General features: G+C 45.6%; 1 protein-coding gene across 1 annotated transcript; it reads right to left on the bottom strand.

The window, feature by feature from the left end:
• Window positions 1-475: 475 nt before the first annotated feature.
• mvp (major vault protein) lies at window positions 476-21,023 on the bottom strand. The gene is made up of 17 exons (XM_072368090.1): window positions 20,879-21,023; window positions 18,608-18,773; window positions 18,342-18,537; window positions 18,137-18,260; window positions 17,680-17,811; window positions 17,352-17,446; window positions 14,865-15,101; window positions 13,872-13,994; window positions 12,186-12,413; window positions 7,336-7,571; window positions 7,062-7,259; window positions 6,844-6,988; window positions 5,647-5,858; window positions 5,451-5,567; window positions 5,158-5,284; window positions 3,132-3,320; window positions 476-618 (listed from the first exon to the last, which is right to left on the bottom strand). The coding sequence occupies exons 2-17, from the start codon at window positions 18,769-18,771 to the stop codon at window positions 499-501; spliced, it is 2,643 nt and encodes an 880-aa protein (XP_072224191.1). The 5' UTR covers window positions 18,772-18,773; window positions 20,879-21,023; the 3' UTR covers window positions 476-498.
• Window positions 21,024-24,456: the final 3,433 nt, after the last annotated feature.

Raw genomic sequence — 24,456 nt, 5'->3', positions numbered from 1 at the left:
AACGCTAACAGCTTAGCTAATGAAATAACTCCTCATGGTTTATTTACTGATTTATTTCCTCCTTTAGCAGCAGCTAACATTATCGGCATGTTTCTGATAAAGATGGAGGTCTCCAGGTACAATTGTTTAATGAGGTTAATATATCCAAAATGTTTAAACGCAGATCGCTGGTTGTTTCTTCCTTTAGCAGCAGCTAACGCTAACAGCTTAGCTAATGAAGATGACGTACACCAACTTCTAAGGAGTTACTGCTGCTCCTTTCTGAAAGATGAACATTATTGTTCCCACATTACTTTGTTAGCTGAAGCTTTCTAGCTGAACGGTTCCGTTCTGTAACTCAGACAACCTGCAGCTGTGTTTAAGGTGTGTTTCCAACACAACACCGGTCCTCTCCTCACTCTCGCTGCTACACTGAACACATCTTTAACGGTGCTGTGATGCTGGTTATCAGCCCAGGTTTTCTGACTCATGTTCACCTTCTTCTTCTTCTCCTCCTCCTCACTGGCCCTGCCCCGGCAGCGCCCCCAGCAGGCCGTTGGCGGTGGTGAAGAGGTTGATGGGCGACGAGCCGTCTGTGATGAGCGTGGACTTGAGCCCCAGAGACTGCAGCATCTTCACCTGGAGGACAGCAGACATGAACAGATTAATACAGATCAGAGTGTTTTATACCGACTCATTTCAGTTCAGTTCAAGCAGCTGAAAATATTCCAACTCTTACGTCTCAAAATAGTCAGAAAACTGTGGAAAAATATCCCAAAAAGCCTCGACGGGTGTTAAGAAATCATTCTATTTTTTTTTTTCTATTCTATTATTTTTCTATTCTACCCCATCATTCTAGTTTCTAAAAGCAGAATGGGAGGCAGAGCCTTCAGTTATCAGGCCCCTAAAAGCAGAATGGGAGGCAGAGCCTTCAGTTATCAGGCCCCTAAAAGCAGAATGGGAGGCAGAGCCTTCAGTTATCAGGCCCCTAAAAGCAGAATGGGAGGCAGAGCCTTCAGTTATCAGGCCCCTAAAAGCAGAATGGGAGGCAGAGCCTTCAGTTATCAGGCCCCTAAAAGCAGAATGGGAGGCAGAGCCTTCAGTTATCAGGCCCCTAAAAGCAGAATGGGAGGCAGAGCCTTCAGTTATCAGGCCCCTAAAAGCAGAATGGGAGGCAGAGCCTTCAGTTATCAGGCCCCTAAAAGCAGAATGGGAGGCAGAGCCTTCAGTTATCAGGCCCCTAAAAGCAGAATGGGAGGCAGAGCCTTCAGTTATCAGGCCCCTAAAAGCAGAATGGGAGGCAGAGCCTTCAGTTATCAGGCCCCTAAAAGCAGAATGGGAGGCAGAGCCTTCAGTTATCAGGCCCCTAAAAGCAGACTGGGAGGCAGAGCCTTCAGTTATCAGGCCCCTAAAAGCAGAATGGGAGGCAGAGCCTTCAGTTATCAGGCCCCTAAAAGCAGAATGGGAGGCAGAGCCTTCAGTTATCAGGCGCCTAAAAGCAGAATGGGAGGCAGAGCCTTCAGTTATCAGGCCCCCAAAAGCAGAATGGGAGGCAGAGCCTTCAGTTATCAGGCCCCTAAAAGCAGAATGGGAGGCAGAGCCTTCAGTTATCAGGCCCCTAAAAGCAGACTGGGAGGCAGAGCCTTCAGTTATCAGGCCCCTAAAAGCAGAATGGGAGGCAGAGCCTTCAGTTATCAGGCCCCTAAAAGCAGAATGGGAGGCAGAGCCTTCAGTTATCAGGCGCCTAAAAGCAGAATGGGAGGCAGAGCCTTCAGTTATCAGGCCCCCAAAAGCAGAATGGGAGGCAGAGCCTTCAGTTATCAGGCCCCTAAAAGCAGAATGGGAGGCAGAGCCTTCAGTTATCAGGCCCCTAAAAGCAGAATGGGAGGCAGAGCCTTCAGTTATCATGCCCCTAAAAGCAGAATGGGAGGCAGAGCCTTCAGTTATCAGGCCCCTAAAAGCAGAATGGGAGGCAGAGCCTTCAGTTATCAGGCTCCTAAAAGCAGAATGGGAGGCAGAGCCTTCAGTTATCAGGCCCCTAAAAGCAGAATGGGAGGCAGAGCCTTCAGTTATCAGGCCCCTAAAAGCAGAATGGGAGGCAGAGCCTTCAGTTATCAGGCCCCTAAAAGCAGAATGGGAGGCAGAGCCTTCAGTTATCAGGCCCCTAAAAGCAGAATGGGAGGCAGAGCCTTCAGTTATCAGGCCCCTAAAAGCAGAATGGGAGGCAGAGCCTTCAGTTATCAGGCCCCTAAAAGCAGAATGGGAGGCAGAGCCTTCAGTTATCAGGCCCCTAAAAGCAGAATGGGAGGCAGAGCCTTCAGTTATCAGGCCCCTAAAAGCAGAATGGGAGGCAGAGCCTTCAGTTATCAGACCCCTAAAAGCAGAATGGGAGGCAGAGCCTTCAGTTATCAGGCCCCTAAAAGCAGAATGGGAGGCAGAGCCTTCAGTTATCAGGCCCCTCTCTGTGGAACCAGCTGCCAGTTTGGCTTCAGGAAGCAGACACCCTCTCTACCTTTAAGATCAGGCTGAAACTTTCCTTTCTGATAAAGCTTATAGTTAGGGATGGCTCAGGTGAGCCTGAAACATCCCATAGTTCTGCTGCTATAGGCCCAGCCTGCTGGGGGAGCTCCCATGATGCACCTCTCCTCCCTCTGACATCATTGCTGTCATTAACTTGTGTTTCTCTCTCTCAGCAGGTGTCTCTGGCCTGGTGTTACGCTGCTTGTTGTCCCCTCTTTCCTGTCCTTGAATCATTTGGATAATGATTGTATTAGAATGAATTGGCTTGAAGTGAACTGTATCTTTGACTTTTCTGTGATGACGTCATTTTGTTGTTATTTGGCGCTTTATAAATAAAACTGAACATAAACTAACTGAAGCGGTTCTGCTGAGTCGTGCCTGTACGGCGGCATCAGCTCGGCTGACTCAGTTTTACTTCATTTCCTGTAAATTGTTCTTGTTTCAGTTGGAATCTAATCTTTTCTCTTCTGAATGTTAATCTGCAGCAACTGTTAGAAAGGAACCATTTCTGAAAATTAAACCATGTTTGGAGGAAAAACAATCAGAATCTGGTCACATCTGGTTTAATCAGCTCGCACCGGACCCAGCGCCACCTTTCCTGTCCTCGGATCAGTTTAAAACCAGAACCGTACCTGCAGCTCGGGTCCGGCTCTGGCGATCTCCTTCAGCGTGTCGCTGCCCAGACTCTCCATCAGCTGACGGAAGCGCTGACTCTCGATCTGGGCCAGACGCTCCTGCTTCTCCACCTCCAGGCGGTCCATCTCCTTCTTGTAGTTCAGCTCCTGCTCACGGGCCTTCGCCAGCCGCTGAAGCTCCGCCTCCTACATGTGAGCACAGGAAGCTGTGATTTCCAGATTTAAAGCCGACACCAAGACTCAGGTTTGATTTCAGTCCCCAGAATCAAACATGGAGACTCTGCTCAGGTTTTATGGATCATGATAGTCTGAGTCAGAAGAAGAAGAAGACAACTCTTCTTCTACTGAACCAAACCTGAAGACTTTCCTCTGAGTCAACTCTTCTTCTACTGAACCAAACCTGAAGACTTTCCTCTGAATCAACTCTTCTTCTACTGAACCAAACCTGAGAACTTTCCTCCGAGTCAACTCTTCTTCTACTGAACCAAACCTGAAGACTTTCCTCTGAGTCAACTCTTCTTCTTCTACTGAACCAAACCTGAAGACTTTCCTCCGAGTCAACTCTTCTTCTTCTACTGAACCAGACCTGAAGACTTTCCTCCGAGTCAACTCTTCTTCTTCTACTGAACCAAACCTGAAGACTTTCCTCCGAGTCAACTCTTCTTCTACTGAACCAAACCTGAAGACTTTCCTCTGAATCAACTCTTCTTCTACTGAACCAAACCTGAAGACTTTCCTCCGAATCAACTCTTCTTCTACTGAACCAAACCTGAGGACTTTCCTCTGTGTCAACTCTTCTTCTACTGAACCAAACCTGAGGACTTTCCTCCGTGTCAACTCTTCTTCTACTGAACCAAACCTGAAGACTTTCCTCCGAGTCAACTCTTCTTCTACTGAACCAAACCTGAAGACTTTCCTCCGAGTCAACTCTTCTTCTACTGAACCAAACCTGAAGACTTTCCTCTGAATCAACTCTTCTTCTTCTACTGAACCAAACCTGAAGACTTTCCTCTGAGTCAACTCTTCTTCTACTGAACCAAACCTGAGGACTTTCCTCTGTGTCAACTCTTCTTCTACTGAACCAAACCTGAGGACTTTCCTCTGAGTCAACTCTTCTTCTTCTACTGAACCAAACCTGAAGACTTTCCTCTGAGTCAACTCTTCTTCTACTGAACCAAACCTGAGGACTTTCCTCTGTGTCAACTCTTCTTCTACTGAACCAAACCTGAGGACTTTCCTCCGTGTCAACTCTTCTTCTACTGAACCAAACCTGAAGACTTTCCTCCGAGTCAACTCTTCTTCTACTGAACCAAACCTGAAGACTTTCCTCCGAGTCAACTCTTCTTCTACTGAACCAAACCTGAAGACTTTCCTCCGAATCAACTCTTCTTCTACTGAACCAAACCTGAAGACTTTCCTTTGAGTCAACTCTTCTTCTACTGAACCAAACCTGAAGACTTTCCTCTGAGTCAACTCTTCTTCTACTGAACCAAACCTGAAGACTTTCCTCTGAGTCAACTCTTCTTCTACTGAACCAAACCTGAAGACTTTCCTCTGAGTCAACTCTTCTTCTACTGAACCAAACCTGAAGACTTTACTGTTCAACACTGCATTTAATGAACTGATCTAACTGAACTGAAGGACTAGGGTCAAACTCCTTGTATATGTGCACAGACCTGACTAATAAGGCTTATTCTGATTTTAGTTTAACTTTTGCAGCATCTATAAGAAGTGTTTCTGTAAAAGAAGGAGTAGAGGCTGTAACTTAAAGAAAGAAATGTCTTTAGATGCGGATGAATCACAAACTGTTAATGCTGCTCAGAATCTTGATGAAACGAGGGTCTAAAGCAGTGAAATGTGAACGCTGCGCCCTGCTGTGTGTTGCAGTGAAGTAAACAGGAAGTGAACAGGAAGTGAACAGGAAGTGAACAGGAAGTGAACAGGAAGTAAACAGGAAGTGAACAGGAAGTGAACAGGAAGTAAACAGGAAGTGAACAGGAAGTAAACAGGAAGTGAAGCGTACCGCCTCGATACTCTGAGCCTCGGCCTTCAGTTTGGCCTCGTTGACCGCCGCCTCTCCCTGAATTCGAGCCGCCTCCGCCCGTGACTGAGCCTCCGCCTTGGCGGCGCCGGTACTCTCCACGGCGACGCTGAAACACACCCACAGGAATACGTTACACACAGCGTCTGACCTCACTGTCAGAGCAGGGTTTACTCTCCCTTTGGACCCGATTCTGCCTCCTGTGAGGTGTTCAGAAGACGCTTTAAACCCGTTGGACCTGCAGGTTTATAACGTGTTTCCGGTCCGGTTATCACCTGAGCGCCTCCAGCTCCAGCAGCTCCTTCCTGGCTCTCTCGGCCTCGGCCTGGTCGGTGATCCTCTGCCGCTCCAGTTTCCCCCGGGCCTCCTGCTCCAGGCGCTCCGCCTCGTGTCTGCGGGCGAACAGAACCTCATGAAGCCGAGCGGCGCTTTCACAGTGACAGTACCTGTGTGCGAGTGTGTGAGTCGGACCGAGCGGTCGCCTCCTGCGAGTTGGTGGTGATCTCGATGGCGAGCTGGACGCTCTTCTGCAGGGCGTCACGGGTCCTCTGGTCCACGGGCTCCACGGACTGGATGTCCACGCTGCTGATCACCAGGTTGTTCTGCCCGCACCGAAGGTTCTGACGGACCGCCATCTTCTCATCGAAGCCAAACACGGCCGAGCAGATGATCCGGTTCGAGTTCTGCAGCAAAACGGATCAAATATGACTTTTCTCATCAAAGTTCATGAAAACCAGCAGCTTTCTCAGCGAGATATTCCCCACTGGCCCCCGATAGTCTGAGAAAAGGTTTCTACAGGTTTTCTTCTCAAAAAGGCTTCTTAAAGCTTCCAGGATCATTAAAAACGGGCTCAACAGTCCAAATCAAATCTGCAATATTCAAATAACTTGAACAGGAACTTTAACTACAACTTTTTAAAATGAACCATCCTGCAGACGATGGAGACCCAAAAGGGTTCTAATTCACCTCCATCATCACCATAAAAGGCCATTTGGCGTCTATTAAACAAACTCTTCTTCTACTGAACCAAACCTGAAGACTTTCCTCTGAGTCAACTCTTCTTCTACTGAACCAAACCTGAGGACTTTCCTCTGAGTCAACTCTTCTTCTACTGAACCAAACCTGAAGACTTTCCTCTGAGTAAACTCTTCTTCTACTGAACCAAACCTGAAGACTTTCCTTTGAGTCAACTCTTCTTCTACTGAACCAAACCTGAAGACTTTCCTTTGAGTCAACTCTTCTTCTACTGAATCAAACCTGAAGACTTTCCTCTGAGTAAACTCTTCTTCTACTGAACCAAACCTGAGGACTTTCCTCCGAGTCAACTCTTCTTCTACTAAATCAAACCTGAAGACTTTCCTCTGAGTAAACTCTTCTTCTACTGAACCAAACCTGAGGACTTTCCTCCGAGTCAACTCTTCTTCTACTGAACCAAACCTGAAGACTTTCCTCTGAGTCAACTCTTCTTCTACTGAACCAAACCTGAGGACTTTCCTCTGAGTCAACTCTTCTTCTACTGAACCAAACCTGAGGACTTTCCTCTGAGTCAACTCTTCTTCTACTATTAAAACACTGTTACAAACACCACCTGGTGTTAGAAAGGTGTAGCTCCAGGTGGTGTTTGTTTATGAAGCCAAACGGAGGCGAATGGATGCAGCGAACACGAACCTTGTGGAAGTCGTCGAACTGCACGGAGGCGACGGCGCCTCTGATCCGCGAGGCGATGGCTTTGCAGGCGTCTCCCACGAAGTCTGGGACAGAAAACAGAGCCGCCGCCTCGGCAGGGTCCGAGCGGGACTTCACATCGAAGTGCCTGAAGAAGAGGAGGAGGAGGAGTCAGGGAACGCTACACCCGCCCTCCCCGGCGCCCGGCCGTGTGTGGTTACCAGTTGTAGGACAGCTGCAGCTGCAGCCGGGCGTGGTCGGCCGTCTCGATGGTGATGACGTCGGTGAAGAAGTCGGGCCCCAGCAGCAGGCAGATGGCCTTGATGACGTTGGGCCTCTTCGGTTTGTCCCCGGACAGCGACAGCACCGTAAACTGCTCATCGGGTCCCAGCATCACCATCTCGGGTCCGAACACCACCCTGCAGACAAACCCCGCCTCCGTCAGCTGCTGCGTCAAACCTCCACAGCCTCCCCCTCCCGGACAGCCACGCCCACCTGGCCTTCTTCTCCCGGTAGTCGTACACCTGGACGGCGGCGTTGTGAGGGACCCTGTAGGTGACCACCCTGGTCTTGCTCCTCGGCTGTCCGTTTCCGGCGCCGTGGCGGCTCGAGCGGTCGGCCACTGGGTCGATGAGGGACGTCAGCAGGGTCTCAACATTGGAGGGAAGCTCCTTCTCCCACAGCTCCTCGTCCTGGGTCAGCATGTAGGTGTGACCGATCACGGCTCGCACCTGAAACGACACGCAGGAGTAACGCTGGCGTCAGGACGGACTCCTCAGAACCTTTGTTCCGCTGATGCATCGTGGTCGTTCGCAGAAACAAACAGTTTTTCTTTTCCTCTGATCTGAAAGCCACACATCTGGTGTGAAAGATGCTGATTAACTCAGACTTTTAGGGCCTGAAAGGGAAAAATGGAACAAATCTTAAATGCTATAAAAGTGCATCTTTTATGCTACTCTGAAATCTCGTCTTGGTGTCAGTAACTTCTTGAAAAGGTTAATAATCAACTCTTCTTCTACTGAACCAAACCTGAAGACTTTCCTCTGAGTCAACTCTTCTTCTGCTGAACCAAACCTGAGGACTTTCCTCTGAGTCAACTCTTCTTCTACTGAACCAAACCTGAAGACTTTCCTCTGTCAACTCTTCTTCTGCTGAACCAAACCTGAGGACTTTCCTCTGAGTCAACTCTTCTTCTACTGAACCAAACCTGAGAACTTTCCTCTGAGTCAACTCTTCTTCTACTGAACCAGACCTGAAGACTTTCCTCTGAGTCAACTCTTCTTCTACTGAACCACCCTGAGGACTTTCCTCTGAGTCAACTCTTCTTCTACTGAACCAAACCTGAAGACTTTCCTCTGAGTCAACTCTTCTTCTACTGAACCAAACCTGAAGACTTTCCTCCGAATCAACTCTTCTTCTACTGAACCAAACCTGAAGACTTTCCTCCGAGTCAACTCTTCTTCTGCTGAACCAAACCTGAAGACTTTCCTCCGAGTCAACTCTTCTTCTACTGAACCAAACCTGAAGACTTTCCTCTGAGTCAACTCTTCTTCTACTGAACCAAACCTGAAGACTTTCCTCTGAGTCAACTCTTCTTCTACTGAACCAAACCTGAAGACTTTCCTCCGAGTCAACTCTTCTTCTACTGAACCAAACCTGAAGACTTTCCTCCGAGTCAACTCTTCTTCTACTGAACCAAACCTGAAGACTTTCCTCTGAGTCAACTCTTCTTCTACTGAACCAAACCTGAAGACTTTCCTCTGAGTCAACTCTTCTTCTACTGAACCAAACCTGAAGACTTTCCTCTGAATCAACTCTTCTTCTACTGAACCAAACCTGAAGACTTTCCTCCGAGTCAACTCTTCTTCTACTGAACCAAACCTGAAGACTTTCCTCTGAATCAACTCTTCTTCTACTGAACCAGACCTGAAGACTTTCCTCCGAGTCAACTCTTCTTCTACTGAACCAAACCTGAAGACTTTCCTCCGAGTCAACTCTTCTTCTGCTGAACCAAACCTGAAGACTTTCCTCTGAGTCAACTCTTCTTCTTCTACTGAACCAAACCTGAAGACTTTCCTCCGAGTCAACTCTTCTTCTACTGAACCAAACCTGAAGACTTTCCTCTGAGTCAACTCTTCTTCTACTGAACCAGACCTGAAGACTTTCCTCTGAGTCAACTCTTCTTCTACTGAACCAGACCTGAGGACTTTCCTCTGAGTCAACTCTTCTTCTACTGAACCAAACCTGAAGACTTTCCTCTGAGTCAACTCTTCTTCTACTGAACCAAACCTGAAAACTTTCCTCTGAATCAACTCTTCTTCTACTGAACCAAACCTGAAGACTTTCCTCCGAATCAACTCTTCTTCTACTGAACCAAACCTGAAGACTTTCCTCTGAGTCAACTCTTCTTCTACTGAACCAAACCTGAAGACTTTCCTCTGAGTCAACTCTTCTTCTACTGAACCAAACCTGAGGACTTTCCTCCGAGTCAACTCTTCTTCTACTGAACCAAACCTGAAGACTTTCCTCCGAGTTAACTCTTCTTCTACTGAACCAGACCTGAAGACTTCCCTCCGAGTCAACTCTTCTTCTACTGAACCAAACCTGAGGACTTTCCTCTGAGTCAACTCTTCTTCTACTGAACCAAACCTGAAGACTTTCCTCCGAATCAACTCTTCTTCTACTGAACCAAACCTGAAGACTTTCCTCTGAGTCAACTCTTCTTCTACTGAACCAAACCTGAAGACTTTCCTCTGAGTCAACTCTTCTTCTACTGAACCAAACCTGAGAACTTTCCTCCGAGTCAACTCTTCTTCTACTGAACCAAACCTGAAGACTTTCCTCTGAGTCAACTCTTCTTCTACTGAACCAAACCTGAAGACTTTCCTCCGAATCAACTCTTCTTCTACTGAACCAAACCTGAAGACTTTCCTCTGAGTCAACTCTTCTTCTACTGAACCAAACCTGAAGACTTTCCTCCGAGTCAACTCTTCTTCTTCTACTGAACCAAACCTGAAGACTTTCCTCCGAGTCAACTCTTCTTCTACTGAACCAGACCTGAGGACTTTCCTCTGAGTCAACTCTTCTTCTACTGAACCAGACCTGAAGACTTTCCTCTGAGTCAACTCTTCTTCTACTGAACCACCCTGAGGACTTTCCTCTGAGTCAACTCTTCTTCTACTGAACCAAACCTGAAGACTTTCCTCTGAGTCAACTCTTCTTCTACTGAACCAAACCTGAAGACTTTCCTCTGAATCAACTCTTCTTCTACTGAACCAAACCTGAAGACTTTCCTCCGAGTCAACTCTTCTTCTGCTGAACCAAACCTGAAGACTTTCCTCCGAGTCAACTCTTCTTCTACTGAACCAAACCTGAAGACTTTCCTCTGAGTCAACTCTTCTTCTACTGAACCAAACCTGAAGACTTTCCTCTGAGTCAACTCTTCTTCTACTGAACCAAACCTGAAGACTTTCCTCCGAGTCAACTCTTCTTCTACTGAACCAAACCTGAAGACTTTCCTCTGAATCAACTCTTCTTCTACTGAACCAAACCTGAAGACTTTCCTCCGAGTCAACTCTTCTTCTACTGAACCAAACCTGAAGACTTTCCTCTGAATCAACTCTTCTTCTACTGAACCAGACCTGAAGACTTTCCTCCGAGTCAACTCTTCTTCTACTGAACCAAACCTGAAGACTTTCCTCCGAGTCAACTCTTCTTCTGCTGAACCAAACCTGAAGACTTTCCTCTGAGTCAACTCTTCTTCTTCTACTGAACCAAACCTGAAGACTTTCCTCCGAGTCAACTCTTCTTCTACTGAACCAAACCTGAAGACTTTCCTCTGAGTCAACTCTTCTTCTACTGAACCAGACCTGAAGACTTTCCTCTGAGTCAACTCTTCTTCTACTGAACCAGACCTGAGGACTTTCCTCTGAGTCAACTCTTCTTCTACTGAACCAAACCTGAAGACTTTCCTCTGAGTCAACTCTTCTTCTACTGAACCAAACCTGAAGACTTTCCTCTGAATCAACTCTTCTTCTACTGAACCAAACCTGAAGACTTTCCTCCGAGTCAACTCTTCTTCTGCTGAACCAAACCTGAAGACTTTCCTCTGAGTCAACTCTTCTTCTTCTACTGAACCAGACCTGAAGACTTTCCTCCGAGTCAACTCTTCTTCTACTGAACCAAACCTGAAGACTTTCCTCCGAGTCAACTCTTCTTCTACTGAACCAAACCTGAAGACTTTCCTCCGAATCAACTCTTCTTCTACTGAACCAAACCTGAAGACTTTCCTCCGAATCAACTCTTCTTCTACTGAACCAAACCTGAAGACTTTCCTCTGAGTCAACTCTTCTTCTACTGAACCAAACCTGAAGACTTTCCTCCGAATCAACTCTTCTTCTACTGAACCAAACCTGAAGACTTTCCTCTGAGTCAACTCTTCTTCTACTGAACCAAACCTGAAGACTTTCCTCTGAGTCAACTCTTCTTCTACTGAACCAAACCTGAAGACTTTCCTCTGAGTCAACTCTTCTTCTACTGAACCAAACCTGAGGACTTTCCTCTGAGTCAACTCTTCTTCTACTGAACCAAACCTGAGAACTTTCCTCCGAGTCAACTCTTCTTCTACTGAACCAAACCTGAAGACTTTCCTCCGAGTCAACTCTTCTTCTACTGAACCAAACCTGAGAACTTTCCTCCGAGTCAACTCTTCTTCTACTGAACCAAACCTGAAGACTTTCCTCTGAGTCAACTCTTCTTCTACTGAACCAGACCTGAAGACTTTCCTCTGAGTCAACTCTTCTTCTACTGAACCAAACCTGAAGACTTTCCTCTGAGTCAACTCTTCTTCTACTGAACCAAACCTGAGAACTTTCCTCCGAGTCAACTCTTCTTCTACTGAACCAAACCTGAAGACTTTCCTCTGAGTCAACTCTTCTTCTACTGAACCAAACCTGAAGACTTTCCTCCGAATCAACTCTTCTTCTACTGAACCAAACCTGAAGACTTTCCTCTGAGTCAACTCTTCTTCTACTGAACCAAACCTGAAGACTTTCCTCTGAATCAACTCTTCTTCTACTGAACCAAACCTGAAGACTTTCCTCTTTTATTCTACTCTGAAATCTCGTCTTCGTGTTAGTAACTTCTTGAAAAGGTTAATAATCAACTCTTCTTCTACTGAACTAGACCTGAGGACTTTCCTCTGAGTCAACTCTTCTTCTACTGAACCAAACCTGAAGACTTTCCTCTGAGCGGTCTTTTATTCTACTCTGAAATCTCGTCTTGGTGTCACTAACTTGTTGAAAAGGTTAATAAGCTCCGAACAGACCTGCTTCCTTACAGAGTACCTTTCCGGTTTTGATGTCCCGGACGTAGATTCCCTCGTTTTCATCCAGCGGGATGGCGTGCTGCGTCAGCACCACCTCGACGGCCGCAGGAGGGACGTACTCGATGGGGCCCCGCAGCATCCAGCGGTCTCCGGGGCGACGGAGGATGCCGCTGCGCCGGGAGCGCTTCACCCTCTCCTGCATGAGCTCCTCCTCCTCTGCTGGCTCATCTTCCTCCTCTTCGTCGTGCTGGCAGAGAGAACGGGGCAGAGAGAGGAGGACAGAGAGAAGGGTTAACGTGGCGATGCATTGGAGAGGCGGCGGCGGAGGAGGAGGAAGAGGAAGAGGAGGAAGAGGAGCAGGAGGAAGAGGAGGAAGAGGAGCAGGAGGGAAGCACTGGGTAAAATAAACATGAAAGACCATGAAAGGGAAGATAAAATGAAGAAATTAGAGGAGAAATGAAAGGGAGGATGGCATAAGGGAGGGCAAAAAGGAAGGAGGGAAGGAGGAAGAGAAGAAGAAAGCCGGGGTATTAAGGTAGTATTTCAGGTGATTAGTGTAGAGCATTCAGCATTAATGGTTTCGGTGTAAATTCAATTTAACCTTAAAAACTTCAGAATCTAAACAGCAGCAGGGTTCACAAGTGGAGTGGGTGGAGCCTGAATGGACTCCGCCTGCAGAGAGTGGAGCCTGAATGGACTCCGCCTGCAGAGGGTGGAGCCTGCATGGACTCTGTCTGCAGAGGGTGGAGCCTGCAGAAGGTGGAGCCTGCATGGACTCCGTCTGCAGAGGGTGGAGCCTGCAGAAGGTGGAGCCTGCATGGACTCCGCCTGCAGAGGGTGGAGCCTGCAGAAGGTGGAGCCTGCATGGACTCCGCCTGCAGAGGGTGGAGCCTGCATGGACTCCGCCTGCAGAGGGTGGAGCCTACAAAAGGTGGAGCCTGCATGGACTCCGCCTGCAGAGGGTGGAGCCTGAATGGACTCCGCCTGCAGAGGGTGGAGCCTGCATGGACTCCGCCTGCAGAGGGTGGAGCCTGAATGGACTCCGCCTGCAGAGGGTGGAGCCTGCATGGACTCCGCCTGCAGAGGGTGGAGCCTGAATGGACTCCGCCTGCAGAGGGTGGAGCCTGCATGGACTCCGCCTGCAGAGGGTGGAGCCTGCAGAGGGTGGAGCCTGAATGGACTCCGCCTGCAGAGGGTGGAGCCTGCATGGACTCCGCCTGCAGAGGGTGGAGCCTGCAGAAGGTGGAGCCTGCATGGACTCCGCCTGCAGAGGGTGGAGCCTGCAGAACAGGAACTGAGCTTTCAGAAGTTTTCATCCATCCTTCCAGCGCCGGTCCAAAGATGAACCAAATGAACACAAAGATGGACTTTAAGAAGCAGTGGTCAGAAAACAAGAAAAAGGACTTGGTACACTACACAAACCCATCGTTTTTACAGCAGAACCTCCACAGGAAGCACGGTGGTGGAAGCATTATGATGTGGGAATGTTTTTAAATCGGCAGGTTCGGGGAAATTTTCCCACAAAGAAAAGAAAACGATAAAGACTTCAACTACAGAGAGATTCCATCAACAAGCCAAGCAGCAGCATTTGGCTGATGAGCGTCGAATCATCCCAGAAACCACCAAATGAACACAAACTTCTGCAAAGACACTTAAATGTGGTGAGAAATGAAACTAAATGAAGCGGTCTGATGCGACCTCTCACCTCGGTGTCGTTGAACGCCTCCACAGCTCGCAGCACCAGACCCTCCTCCTCCGACAGCACGAATACGTTCTGGATGCCGTTTTCCAGGCACTCCCCCGGCTGCAGGAAGAACGAGCGCTCGCCCTGACCCCCAGGAAGCAGAAGAAGAAGAAGGAGGAGAAGAAGAAGAAGAGGAAGAAGGACAAGGAGAGGAAGGAGGGGAAGGAGAGGAAGGAGGGGAAGGAGAAGAAGAAGAGTTCAGGTTCTGTGCAGAAACGTCACAACGTACGGAGCACTTCAGTGACTCCAACATGTTTAAAAAGGCCAGTTTACATTCATTTAAGTATTTATATCTACATAAAACGTAGAAGTTTCAGATTTCCTGGAAGTTTAAGATTTCCTGGAAAGCTGAACAATAACGCTGACGACTCATCCTGCTCTTGGAGGGCTTGTCCTAACTTTGCATCCAATAAAACACTTTCTGATTTTCAAATTTCAGCTTAACCAATGCGGACTGGTGGGTGGAGCCTGTCAATCGAACTGACCAATCAGAGCAAGCCAAGCTTCTCATGGAGGGAAAACAAGCTAAGCTTTGAATCGCAGAATAGTGAAGTGAATAGAAAAGTGTGGCTCATTGTTTCTCTTAATTCTTATAATAATGTTTATTTGTGGGATTTTCCATCTGACAAAAATGAAAAACACCACTATTAAAAGGATTTGAAAACAGAAAACTGAGATTTGAATCAAAACAAACCCACAAATGCCGGAAGGAATGTGGTAAAAGTTTTTATGTTCGATAAAATTAATGCTTTTTAATCCTACAAATGTAATGTTACGTACTCACAGGGGTGATAAATACTGTTTCTGAACATGAAATCCCCCCATTGGGAAACAAAATATCAATATTTACCTCGAAAATTGAGATTTTCTGCTTTGCAACTCGTAGAAAAATTAGCAAAACAGAAAAGATCAACCAGGAAAAAAACACTTTATTTGAGACAGTCGCCTCCTCACCTTCACGACCCTCTTTTGACCCAGCTGAGGCTTCCCGTCGGGTCCGACCGGGTCCAGGATCACACAGTACTGCCTGCTGCTCAGGGTGGTCACGTCCACCACCCCGACCACCTCCTCGGACACAGAGGGGATGTGCGCCTCCCTGTCGGCCATCGTGACCAGCCACTCCTCCCCTGTGCGGCGGTCGCGCTGGCTGGCGTCTTTGAAGGGCCTCAGGGCGCGAACATGCAGCGCTTTCTGAGGACGCACAACACATCATGACCTCAGAGCTGCTGCTGTCTGGTATTTCATGGCTGCTTCTTCCTTAAAGACACTTAAACAATAAAAGGAATCAGAAAGCACTTAATACAGAGGCTGTTCAACAGAAATAACTTTTCTAACTGTTGGGTTTTCAGTGATACTGTATAAAATATATATAAATATATATATATATAATGTATATATTTACATTTCATTCGACTTTGCTGAAACCGCAGCTGTGCTACATTCTGTTACTTCCACCCGTAATGGAGGAGGAGCTTCAAATTTGAATGAAAACAACTTTCAGGCTCCTCCCCCGACACAGGCTGTTATGCCTCGTAACCACGGCAACTTCAGGGGTGGCAGTTATGGACAGCAGTCAGATACACTTCTGAAGGGGTTCACAAACTAAATATATGGAGGTTATAAACTCCTTTGTTATAAAGGCCGCTCACAATGATTCATCACTTAACTACGATCATCTGGAGTTGAACCATCAAACTCCGCCCACATCCAAGTTATTCATGAGTTCCTTTAGAGGCCACGCCCAGTAACCGCCCTAAGTGGACGTGGGTGGAGTTGAACCATCAAACTCCGCCCACATCCAAGTTATTCCTCAGTTACTTTAGAGGCCACGCCCAGTGACTGCCTGAAGTGGACGTGGGTGGAGTTGAAAGACAGGGGGTGGGAGGGTTGGGTGTAACATGTTAAATTATTAATAACAGAGGTGATGAAAATTAAAAAGAAGTTAAAAAGAAGTTAAAATTCATGTAAACTCAAAGTAATTTAATTAAAACCGTTGATATCATGACATCAGAGACGCGTGTTGGCATTTCATCCAAAGTTAATTAATTGATGAGTTTCCATGAACCCTCGTCACCTGAACCTTTTGTTAGAAGCTCAAAAGCTTTGGATGATGAAAATGCTAACAATGCTCCTCATCCTGCAGACGCTTGGACCTGAGAATGTTACCCCCACAATGCACTGTGGGAAAGTCAGACCCATTTAAACCCAACTGTCACACCTCTGCTCTGAAAAGCTCCGGGTTCACAGTATTTCGGCTATTGTGGTCTTTCAGGTCTTGAGGTCACAATCGAGCATCTTTCTGTCACCTGCAGTTTGTTTACTTTCTGTGGTTATTTTCCTCCCTGACAGAAGGCAAAGCTGAGCTGTTGCAACATTGGGTTTAAAAACAACTTTCCATTTTGAACTGGTGCCACTTAACTCGATTGGACCATCTCATACGACTAGTTTCAAAATGAAAATTACATTTTTATTGGAGTAGGTTTTACCCAAAGTTTGTAAAATCTCTTCCAGGTGCTGAGCTTCTGACAGAAGACGTGCAACACAACACTGGTTCATCCCTTGAGTTAGGAGCCTTTTTTCTGCCTGAATGCTTCATAGGTCAGAGTTCAGTGGCTGAATAAAGGAAAAAAACACATTCCTCTGAAAATGCTCAGGAACAAGGACTGAAGATGAGGGAAAAAGCAGAAAATGTCCAAAGAAAAACTGTGAAAGAGCTTCAGAAAGCTGCAGAACAGTTGATCAGGACACTTTAAAGGTTTCAGAAAGCTGCAGAACTGTTGATCAGGACACTTTAAAGGTTACAGAAAGCTGCAGAACTGTTGATCAGGACACTTTAAAGGTTTCAGAAAGCTGCAGAACTGTTGATCAGGACACTTTAAAGGTTTCAGAAAGCTGCAGAACTGTTGATCAGGACACTTTAAAGGTTACAGAAAGCTGCAGAACTGTTGATCAGGACACTTTAAAGGTTACAGAAAGCTGCAGAACTGTTGATCAGGACACTTTAAAGGTTTCAGAAAGCTGCAGAACTGTTGATCAGGACACTTTAAAGGTTACAGGAACACAAAGAAATGGGACTCTGGGGTAGGGACTCTGGGGTAGGGACTCTGGGGTAGGGACTCTGGGGTAGGGACTCTGGGGTAGGGACTCTGGGGTAGGGACTCTGGGGTAGGGACTCTGGGGTAGGGACTCCGGGGTAGGGACTCCGGGGTAGGGACTCCGGGATAGGGACTCCGGGATAGGGACTCCGGGATAGGGACTCCGGGATAGGGACTCCGGGATAGGGACTCCGGGATAGGGACTCCGGGATAGGGACTTTTGGAAATGACTGCATGAAACAGGAAACTACCTGAGGTCACTGTGCCCGGCCTGTTTCAGGTGCAGCAAACATGCAGCTACCCTTCTGGACATTCTTATTGGTCAGTTCACAGTCGGCGGTCTCACCTTGTCGGTCAGGATGAAAGCGTTGACGATGTCGATGACCTCCTCGTGGGCACCTGGCAGGTACGCTCCCACCTTACTGACCAGCCACTCCTCACCTGAACAACACACACTTCACTGTGACGACAGGCTGAACCAGAACCAGAACCGTGCTGATACTGGCAGGTTCGTGTCATTTAGATCTCAGAGCTTCTTGGTTCATTTTCCCTTCCTGTGTTTTCTGCAGGACTTGAGATATTTAAATATGTTCACCTGTGTGCGTTTGTCTTTGTGAGGAACCTGTCGAGCTCGTAATGCCTGTTGGAGGCCTCGGACTCATTGTTTGTGTTACCTGTGACTCTTTGGACTCCACCTCGGTCTTTGCCCTCCTTGCGAGCTCTCAGCCGGATGGCCTGGTTCTCCCGGATCACCGTGGCCTTGATAGTCTCCAGCACCACCACCTCCTTCCTGGGGATGTACGTCCCTGAAACAGGAACAAAACTGCTTTTAGGAAACATTTCACTTCCCCGACACTCAGAGCTTCGGATTCAGAGACTCTAACCTGCATGGAACCCTCACAGAACATGTGGTGAATGATCACTTCACGTTTTCTTGTTTGCGACTCTAACCTTTGCGATATGATGGCAGGGGTTGGGACAGAGTCTTACTTTTAGAGACCATCCTTCCGGCATAAATTTCCTCCCTTCGTTTGGTTTTAACACAACTTTTTGCCGAATTGATCGTGATCTCCCTCCACATGAAACTTAAGACACTTAAAGCTGCCTCATGTCATGTCAGATTGGACAAACCTGGTCCCTCAAACAGCCACTCGTCTCCGGCCACCCTCTTCCCACCGTCCGCATCGTCAAAGTCCAGCAGAGCCTGCAGGCGCAGAGCCGTGTCCGGGTACACGATCTGCAGCGGGGTCACGTCCTGGAAACAGACGCCACGTGTCACTCACAGCGCCAACAACGATTCAAGTCCGATTCTACCATAAAAGAGCCTGTTTGAGACCTGCTGGATCTCCTCTCCGGGGTACAGGGGGAACGGGTCCTGGGTCAGCCGGATCTCCAGGTCGGCATGACGGAGCTTGGCCTGACCCGATTGGTCAAAGAGGACCTGGCCGTTGTCATCGCGGGAGATGGGGTTGGAAACCACGCAGAAGTGGCGAGGCGGCACCATGGTCATACGCACCGGAAGGAAGAGGACTCTGAAAGGAGACAGATCACCGTTATCTGGGAACCAAACAAGGAGTCCGTTTGTTCCTCCGACCGACCAACCTCTCGTTGTCCTGGCGGATGTAGGTGCGCGGTCCGATCTCCACGCGGGCGATGTTGGTGTTCTGGTCCAGAACATGGATGTAATGATGAGGCGGGATCCGGATGATGGAGGCATCAGCCGGTACCTCCATCTCAGCCGCACGGTTTCCTCCTTTCTTAGACATGACTGCAGTGAAGAAGAAGGACAAAAAAAAGTTGTTTTTCAGACAGAAACACAGAAACTGCTGAATTTATTCCAAATAAACCGGAAGAAAACCACGTGTCTGTGTCTTCAGATCAATTTAAACCCGTTTTTAGGAGTAAAAATGGAAAAAAGCTGCAGAATTAAACAAAAGTAAGTTATCATTCAGTTGGGTAAACGACCTTCAGGTATCAGAGCGGCTGCTTTACAACGAACACACTGTTCAGAGTTTCCTGCTTTCTTTGAAATGCTCCCAAACGTTGGATATCTTTCCTCTTCTTCACACGTTTGTAGGAACTAAAAGAAGCAAATCATTTACATCGAGGACTTTTTGTGATCGACTTCCTCAAAGAATCGTTTCTCCTCGCAGACCCGATACTTAAGGAGGATCTCTAACGTGAAGTCAAGGCGTGTAACTGTGTGAGTTTAATAAATACAGTGACGTCTGTGGGCGTAAATACGAGTTGAACCACCTTAGCTGCTCTCCATAATGTCTGTTTATGGTGGCTGAATGAACAACCTTTATGGACCCGTTATCTCGAGACGTTTTCCATTAAGCGTGGCCGCTCTGGGCTTCCGTAAGGGACACGAACAATCTGTATCATTACCAGTAACTGAGAGATAAATGATGGTTCTGGTTTCTTTAATGAACCGCTGATGAACAGATTCAGAGAGGAAACTATTTCGGATTTTTTTTACATTTTTGTTGGTTTTCATCACGTTTTTTTGTCCAAATAAACATCGGCTCAGAAACTTTAGAATAAATAGAGAAACGTTGGTTGGTTAGAATGAGTCGGTGAAAGAATGAACTGAGGTGTGTTCAGAGGATAAGCTGCAGGATGAATGCCGTCACTGAGACTTAACAGGCAGAGATCTCAGGTGTTCACTGAGACACACCCACAGCAGCGAGGTCAAAGTCTGCAGCTCTGTAAGGATTTTATCTCATCTTTCACTGATACCAAGCTGCTGGGATCAGTGAACTGACCAGAGAGCAGAAGAAAAACCTTTTATCTATCAGTGATCAATGAAAAATGTGATCTGCAACTGGGCTGATGAGGAGAATCAAGTGAATAAGCTTCTTCTGAAACAGCAAAAGCCACCTGGGAGGGCCTGGAACAACTAAACAAATAAATCTGGTGGCTACAGCGCTGAAGCAAACAAATGAAATGCTTCCCATCGTTAAATGGTGTCAGATTACAGCCTCACCTGCTGCTTTTTAATCACGTGTCACCTGAAGGAACTTTTTCATTGTTTCTCACTAAATTTAGTGTCGGAAACAAGTTATATTGGTTTTCTTTTTAAAAAACAAGATGTGTTAAAAGAAGATATTTCAACACTGTTGAAATTATTTTTTTGTTTTCTAAGCAGGAAAACTTCTCTCCAGATGTAAAATATGGAGTTTCTCATTTTAACAGCATCTTCTCCACATTTTAGAGGGGGGTTATCGCAGTTTCCACTTTTATTCTAATTTTACATCAAATAAATGAGCCTTTCCGCAGATTAAACTATGTATTTTCATTTCTTCCGTGTCAGGGAGGATAAGAAGCCACTAAATGTGCCCTGACAAAGGAGAGCAGAGCATACTTCAGTGCTTTTATTTAGAAATGGATCTCAGATTTCCTGATTGGAAACAGATGTTGGTGTCAGCTGCAGCTGAAACCAGAAGAGATATGGGGGGGGGGGGACTCCTACTGCTGCTCCTACAGGAAAACTTCCGGGTAACACCCGACACCGTTTTATGCGGAGGGACAATTACACAAAAATACACTGATTTCAAAGCAACATGTCCCGGGGCGGCGAACACAGCTGATAATGATTCTAAATAAAGGATTTAAAAGGATGGATCTTTAAGTATGGAGTCAAATCAGACGACAAAACACTGTTTAAAGTACAGCTTTGGTCAAATTAAGACGTTTTTCGTGCCATAAATGCATGCCGATTTAAAGATCAGGTTCTGTTTTATCCATAAAGCATCTTAAGCTGTTATCCATCGACCCGAAATGTTTCGACAGAGACGGAAGTGTTCAACTGAGAGTTTTCGCAGCGGAGTTCTGCTGGAGCCGCAGTGGGGCGCAGCTCCGGGGTCTTACCTCGGTCAGTGTGCGGCTCAGCGGGTGGGCAGCAACTCCGTGTCCACTCACGCGTATCCACACACGGTGAAACGTCCCAGTAACAGGACAAAGAGCAGAAAAGCAGGAGTTGATTTGAGTGGGCGTTGCTGCTGACCTGGGATCCAGACAGTCACGTGATTTACCGAGCTTTACATACTGCAGAGCTGCGTCAGCGAGCTGGAAACGCGCCAGGAAGCTCTTTACATGAAATAAGAATTAAAATTTAACAAAAACTTTGCTTTAGAGACCGTCCAGACTGTAGAAAACTACCGGAGTTCATTCATTAATACACAAGTTTAAATAAAATATACATTCAAGTCAAAATTAAGAGAGAAAAAGACTAAATTATGAGGTCATCACAACATTAATATTTACAACTGGAGGATAATTTATTAGAGGGTTAAAAAAACAGAGGTTTTCCCTTTAAATCCATGTTTTGAATATGAATAAGATGTGCACACCTTTCCATTCTCATGAGTCCGGTCCTGGAGGGCCGCTGTCCTGCAGGTTTTAGATGTTTCCCTGATTCAACTGATTCAGATTAAATGGATCTCTTTGAAAGATTGTTAAGGCTGCTGTCCTGCAGGTTTTAGACCGGTGCTAATTAATTGGCAGATTCTTTAGTGTAGTGACCTGACCTGAAGCTGGCAGCTGGAGCTGCTGTTTATACGCAGGTTTGATCTGTCAAAGGTCAAAGGTCAAACTGTGGCATCAGATTTGGATGAAGGGTTTCCTTTGGCTCAGTGTTCAAGGATCTTTCCAGGTTGGTTTCCTTGAAGCCTTGAAGCCTCCGGGTTCGGAAAAGGTTCGGAAAAGGTTCGGAACAGGTTCGGAAAAGGTTCGGAAAAGGTTTGGGGCTCCCCTGGACATTTTTTAATTCTGTTATTTAAATCTGTCCATTTTCAGAGTCTTAAGGAGCAAAAACATCATAATGACCTTTAGGCTGATTTGTTTTGTTCGTTATCAGAGAACTTCAGCCTCATCCTAAAAGATGTAAAACTGGAGAATGAATTTCATCAAGTCATGGATCAGGAATAAAAAGAAAAGAACTGTCCTGGGACATAACATATATATTATATAATATATAATCCTAACCCTAACCCATATATATTATATAATATATAATATATATAGGGATAATATATACAAATGCTTCATATTTCCTTCAGTATTTAAAATAGAAACCGAAGCCCTATTACATCATGTTGATGATAGAGTCTAATCTGTTGACTCTTGTTAAGGAAAACCAGCTTTTCAACACATTTCTCTTATAATCTTACAGAATACTTCAGTTATCCTGCATTAAACATCTGACTTTTAAACCATATACAGGTCTGTTATAGTCTCTTCCTTTTATAGTTCCTGCTCTCCCTCTGTTTCTGCTCCTCTTCCTGCTGCTCGGCCCAAAGATGAGTTTGGTTTGGCTCGGCCTTTTCCTCCTTATCCTGTTTTCTCTTTAGTGAAGAATATAAACAGTTAAATACTAAACTGATAGAAATTAAAACATTATTCCATTTCAACATGTTTCAGATGTGTCAGAAATCTTAAAAACCTTGAGGAAGGGGCGGAGCTTTTGAAATTTGAGATAAAAGTGGGGCATTCTGAGGCTTTTTGAAGGACCTTTATGATGTTTCATGAAGTTACCACAGAAAGTTATTTATTATTAGTATTATTTTGAAAATTAACCGGATGTTTTATTTTGTTTCTGCGCAGGACTTCCGGTCCCGAGCTGCTCTGTGCTCCGGCAGAAATATAGAACAAGTTCAGCATCCAGCACTGAGAAATAAACTCTGAATAAACGTTTCATTTTCAATCTTAGACGCAAAATGAATGTTGACTCAACCGGTGGAAACTGGTTGATGACCGGTTCTGACCGGTTCTGATGGAGTTAAACTGGTTGATGACCGGTTCTGATGGAGTTAAACTGGTTGATGACCGGTTCTGATGGAGTTAACCCAAATTAACCTTTGATTCCTGTTCCCTTCTCTCTGAGCAGTTCTCTGGGCTGCACTTAAACTGCTCTCCACCTACATTTGTCTCTTCCTCTTCCACTGACTGACTAACATGCGTGTGGCAGTTACCATAGCGACGGTGCGTGTGGTTGATGACGCGCCACTGTTTTATCAAACAGCTGATCCTGACCTCTGTGGCCTTCATATTTCACCTTAAAAGTTGTATCAAATCAAAAAACTCACGTGATAGTTTTTCCACTTTTACAGTCTGTATTAATTTAATTCAATTAAATTTTATTTATAAAGCGCCAGATTACAACAATTAAGCTTAACGCGTTAAAACAACTCAGGAGATCATGGATCATCAGCCTGGTTGTGAGAATGCTTTAAGGCATTCTCACTATTGTTTTCCTGTTTATCTTTATTATTATATTTTCCGTACGTTTTTTGCCGTTTAACTACTTCCACACACTTTAAGCAAATTAAACCATGTTTGCACAAAACGTTCAGCTCTTTCTGGACATGATGGCTATGACTTTTGGTGTTTCTAACGTTTATAGTTTTTAAAATATTAAGGTTTTTGTGCAAAATTTTCTCCCTTTAAAAGTAATGGTAAATCCTTTCAAATCATTCAAAGAGCTTCCTCCTCTTTCAAATGTAACTACTTCAGCATACGTTAAGATAGAGACACCATTCAAAATTTAAAATGTTCACAAGACATTCAACTATTACTGAATGATTGAGCTTTTTAAAATATTCAGCCAATTTTGAACTATCACAGTTTAAATATTTACTAAAATCCTAGATGATTTCTGAGTTTACAATGCATTCCAATGACATGGAATGTTCATGTGTAGAGTGGAGGCTCCAACTGGCAGAGTGGAAGAATACAGCAAGATTCTTCAGAAAAAAAGTTTTTAACCTGTCACTGTTTTTAAGATATGTAAGCATCAGAAATCATTTTAGCATTAAAACGTAGGTCATTTTGTCCTCTTTCGGCCAATGTGACTTTCATAGCCTTCAGGACTTTACTTTTTTAATTAGAAGCCTTTGAATCACAGCAGTACCTTCCAACTGCCAGTCCTTTTTTGCATGTTTCTTCTCTTTCCTCTATGTTTCTGTCTTCATACAGCTCCATATCCTTTCAATAATGCATTTCAGGCCTTTTGAAGCTTCAGCAAATGAATTTCTACTAAATTTTCACAATTTTTCTATAGTGTTTCTCTTCTTTTTGAATTTATTCACTTTTTGTTTAGCATTTTTCTTCTCTGTCCTGTACATTTCTCAGGTCCTTCAGGTCCTTTCAAAAATACATTCAGGCCTTTTCAAACTGCAGCAAATGACTTTCTACTAATATTTCACATTTTTAGCAATATTTAACATAACTAACTGCACATTTTTCCACAAAAATTTTAAATCCTTTAAATCTTTCTGTTGTTTTTAACCTTTCAACTTCTTCAACTAAGACTTCTGCAGTTTTTGCCAACAGGTTTAAATTATTCCACTATTTTATTTTCACCTTCAACCTGCTTCAACCAGGATTTCAGCAACTTGCTTTCAGCTAAACTTTCACTCTTTCTAGTTTTAGAAATGTCACACTTTAGA

The sequence above is a fragment of the Leuresthes tenuis genome, unplaced genomic scaffold, assembly GCF_036924035.1.
Source record: "Leuresthes tenuis unplaced genomic scaffold, fLeuTen1.0.hap1 SCAF_17, whole genome shotgun sequence".
NCBI lineage: Eukaryota > Metazoa > Chordata > Actinopteri > Atheriniformes > Atherinopsidae > Leuresthes > Leuresthes tenuis.
Note: the sequence above shows the minus strand (reverse complement) of the source record. Positions and strands in the feature narration are given on the sequence as shown.

Excerpts from the sequence above, each read along its gene's own strand:
- mvp (XM_072368090.1), bottom strand. The coding sequence starts at position 18,771 with ATGTCTAAGAAAGGAGGAAACCGTGCGGCTGAGATGGAGGTACCGGCT. Across the intron at positions 15,102-17,351 it reads CTTTCATCCTGACCGACAAG|AAAGCGCTGCATGTTCGCGC; the intron begins GTGAGACCGCCG and ends GTGCGTCCTCAG. Across the intron at positions 6,989-7,061 it reads CTGCAGCTGTCCTACAACTG|GCACTTCGATGTGAAGTCCC; the intron begins GTAACCACACAC and ends CCTCTTCTTCAG.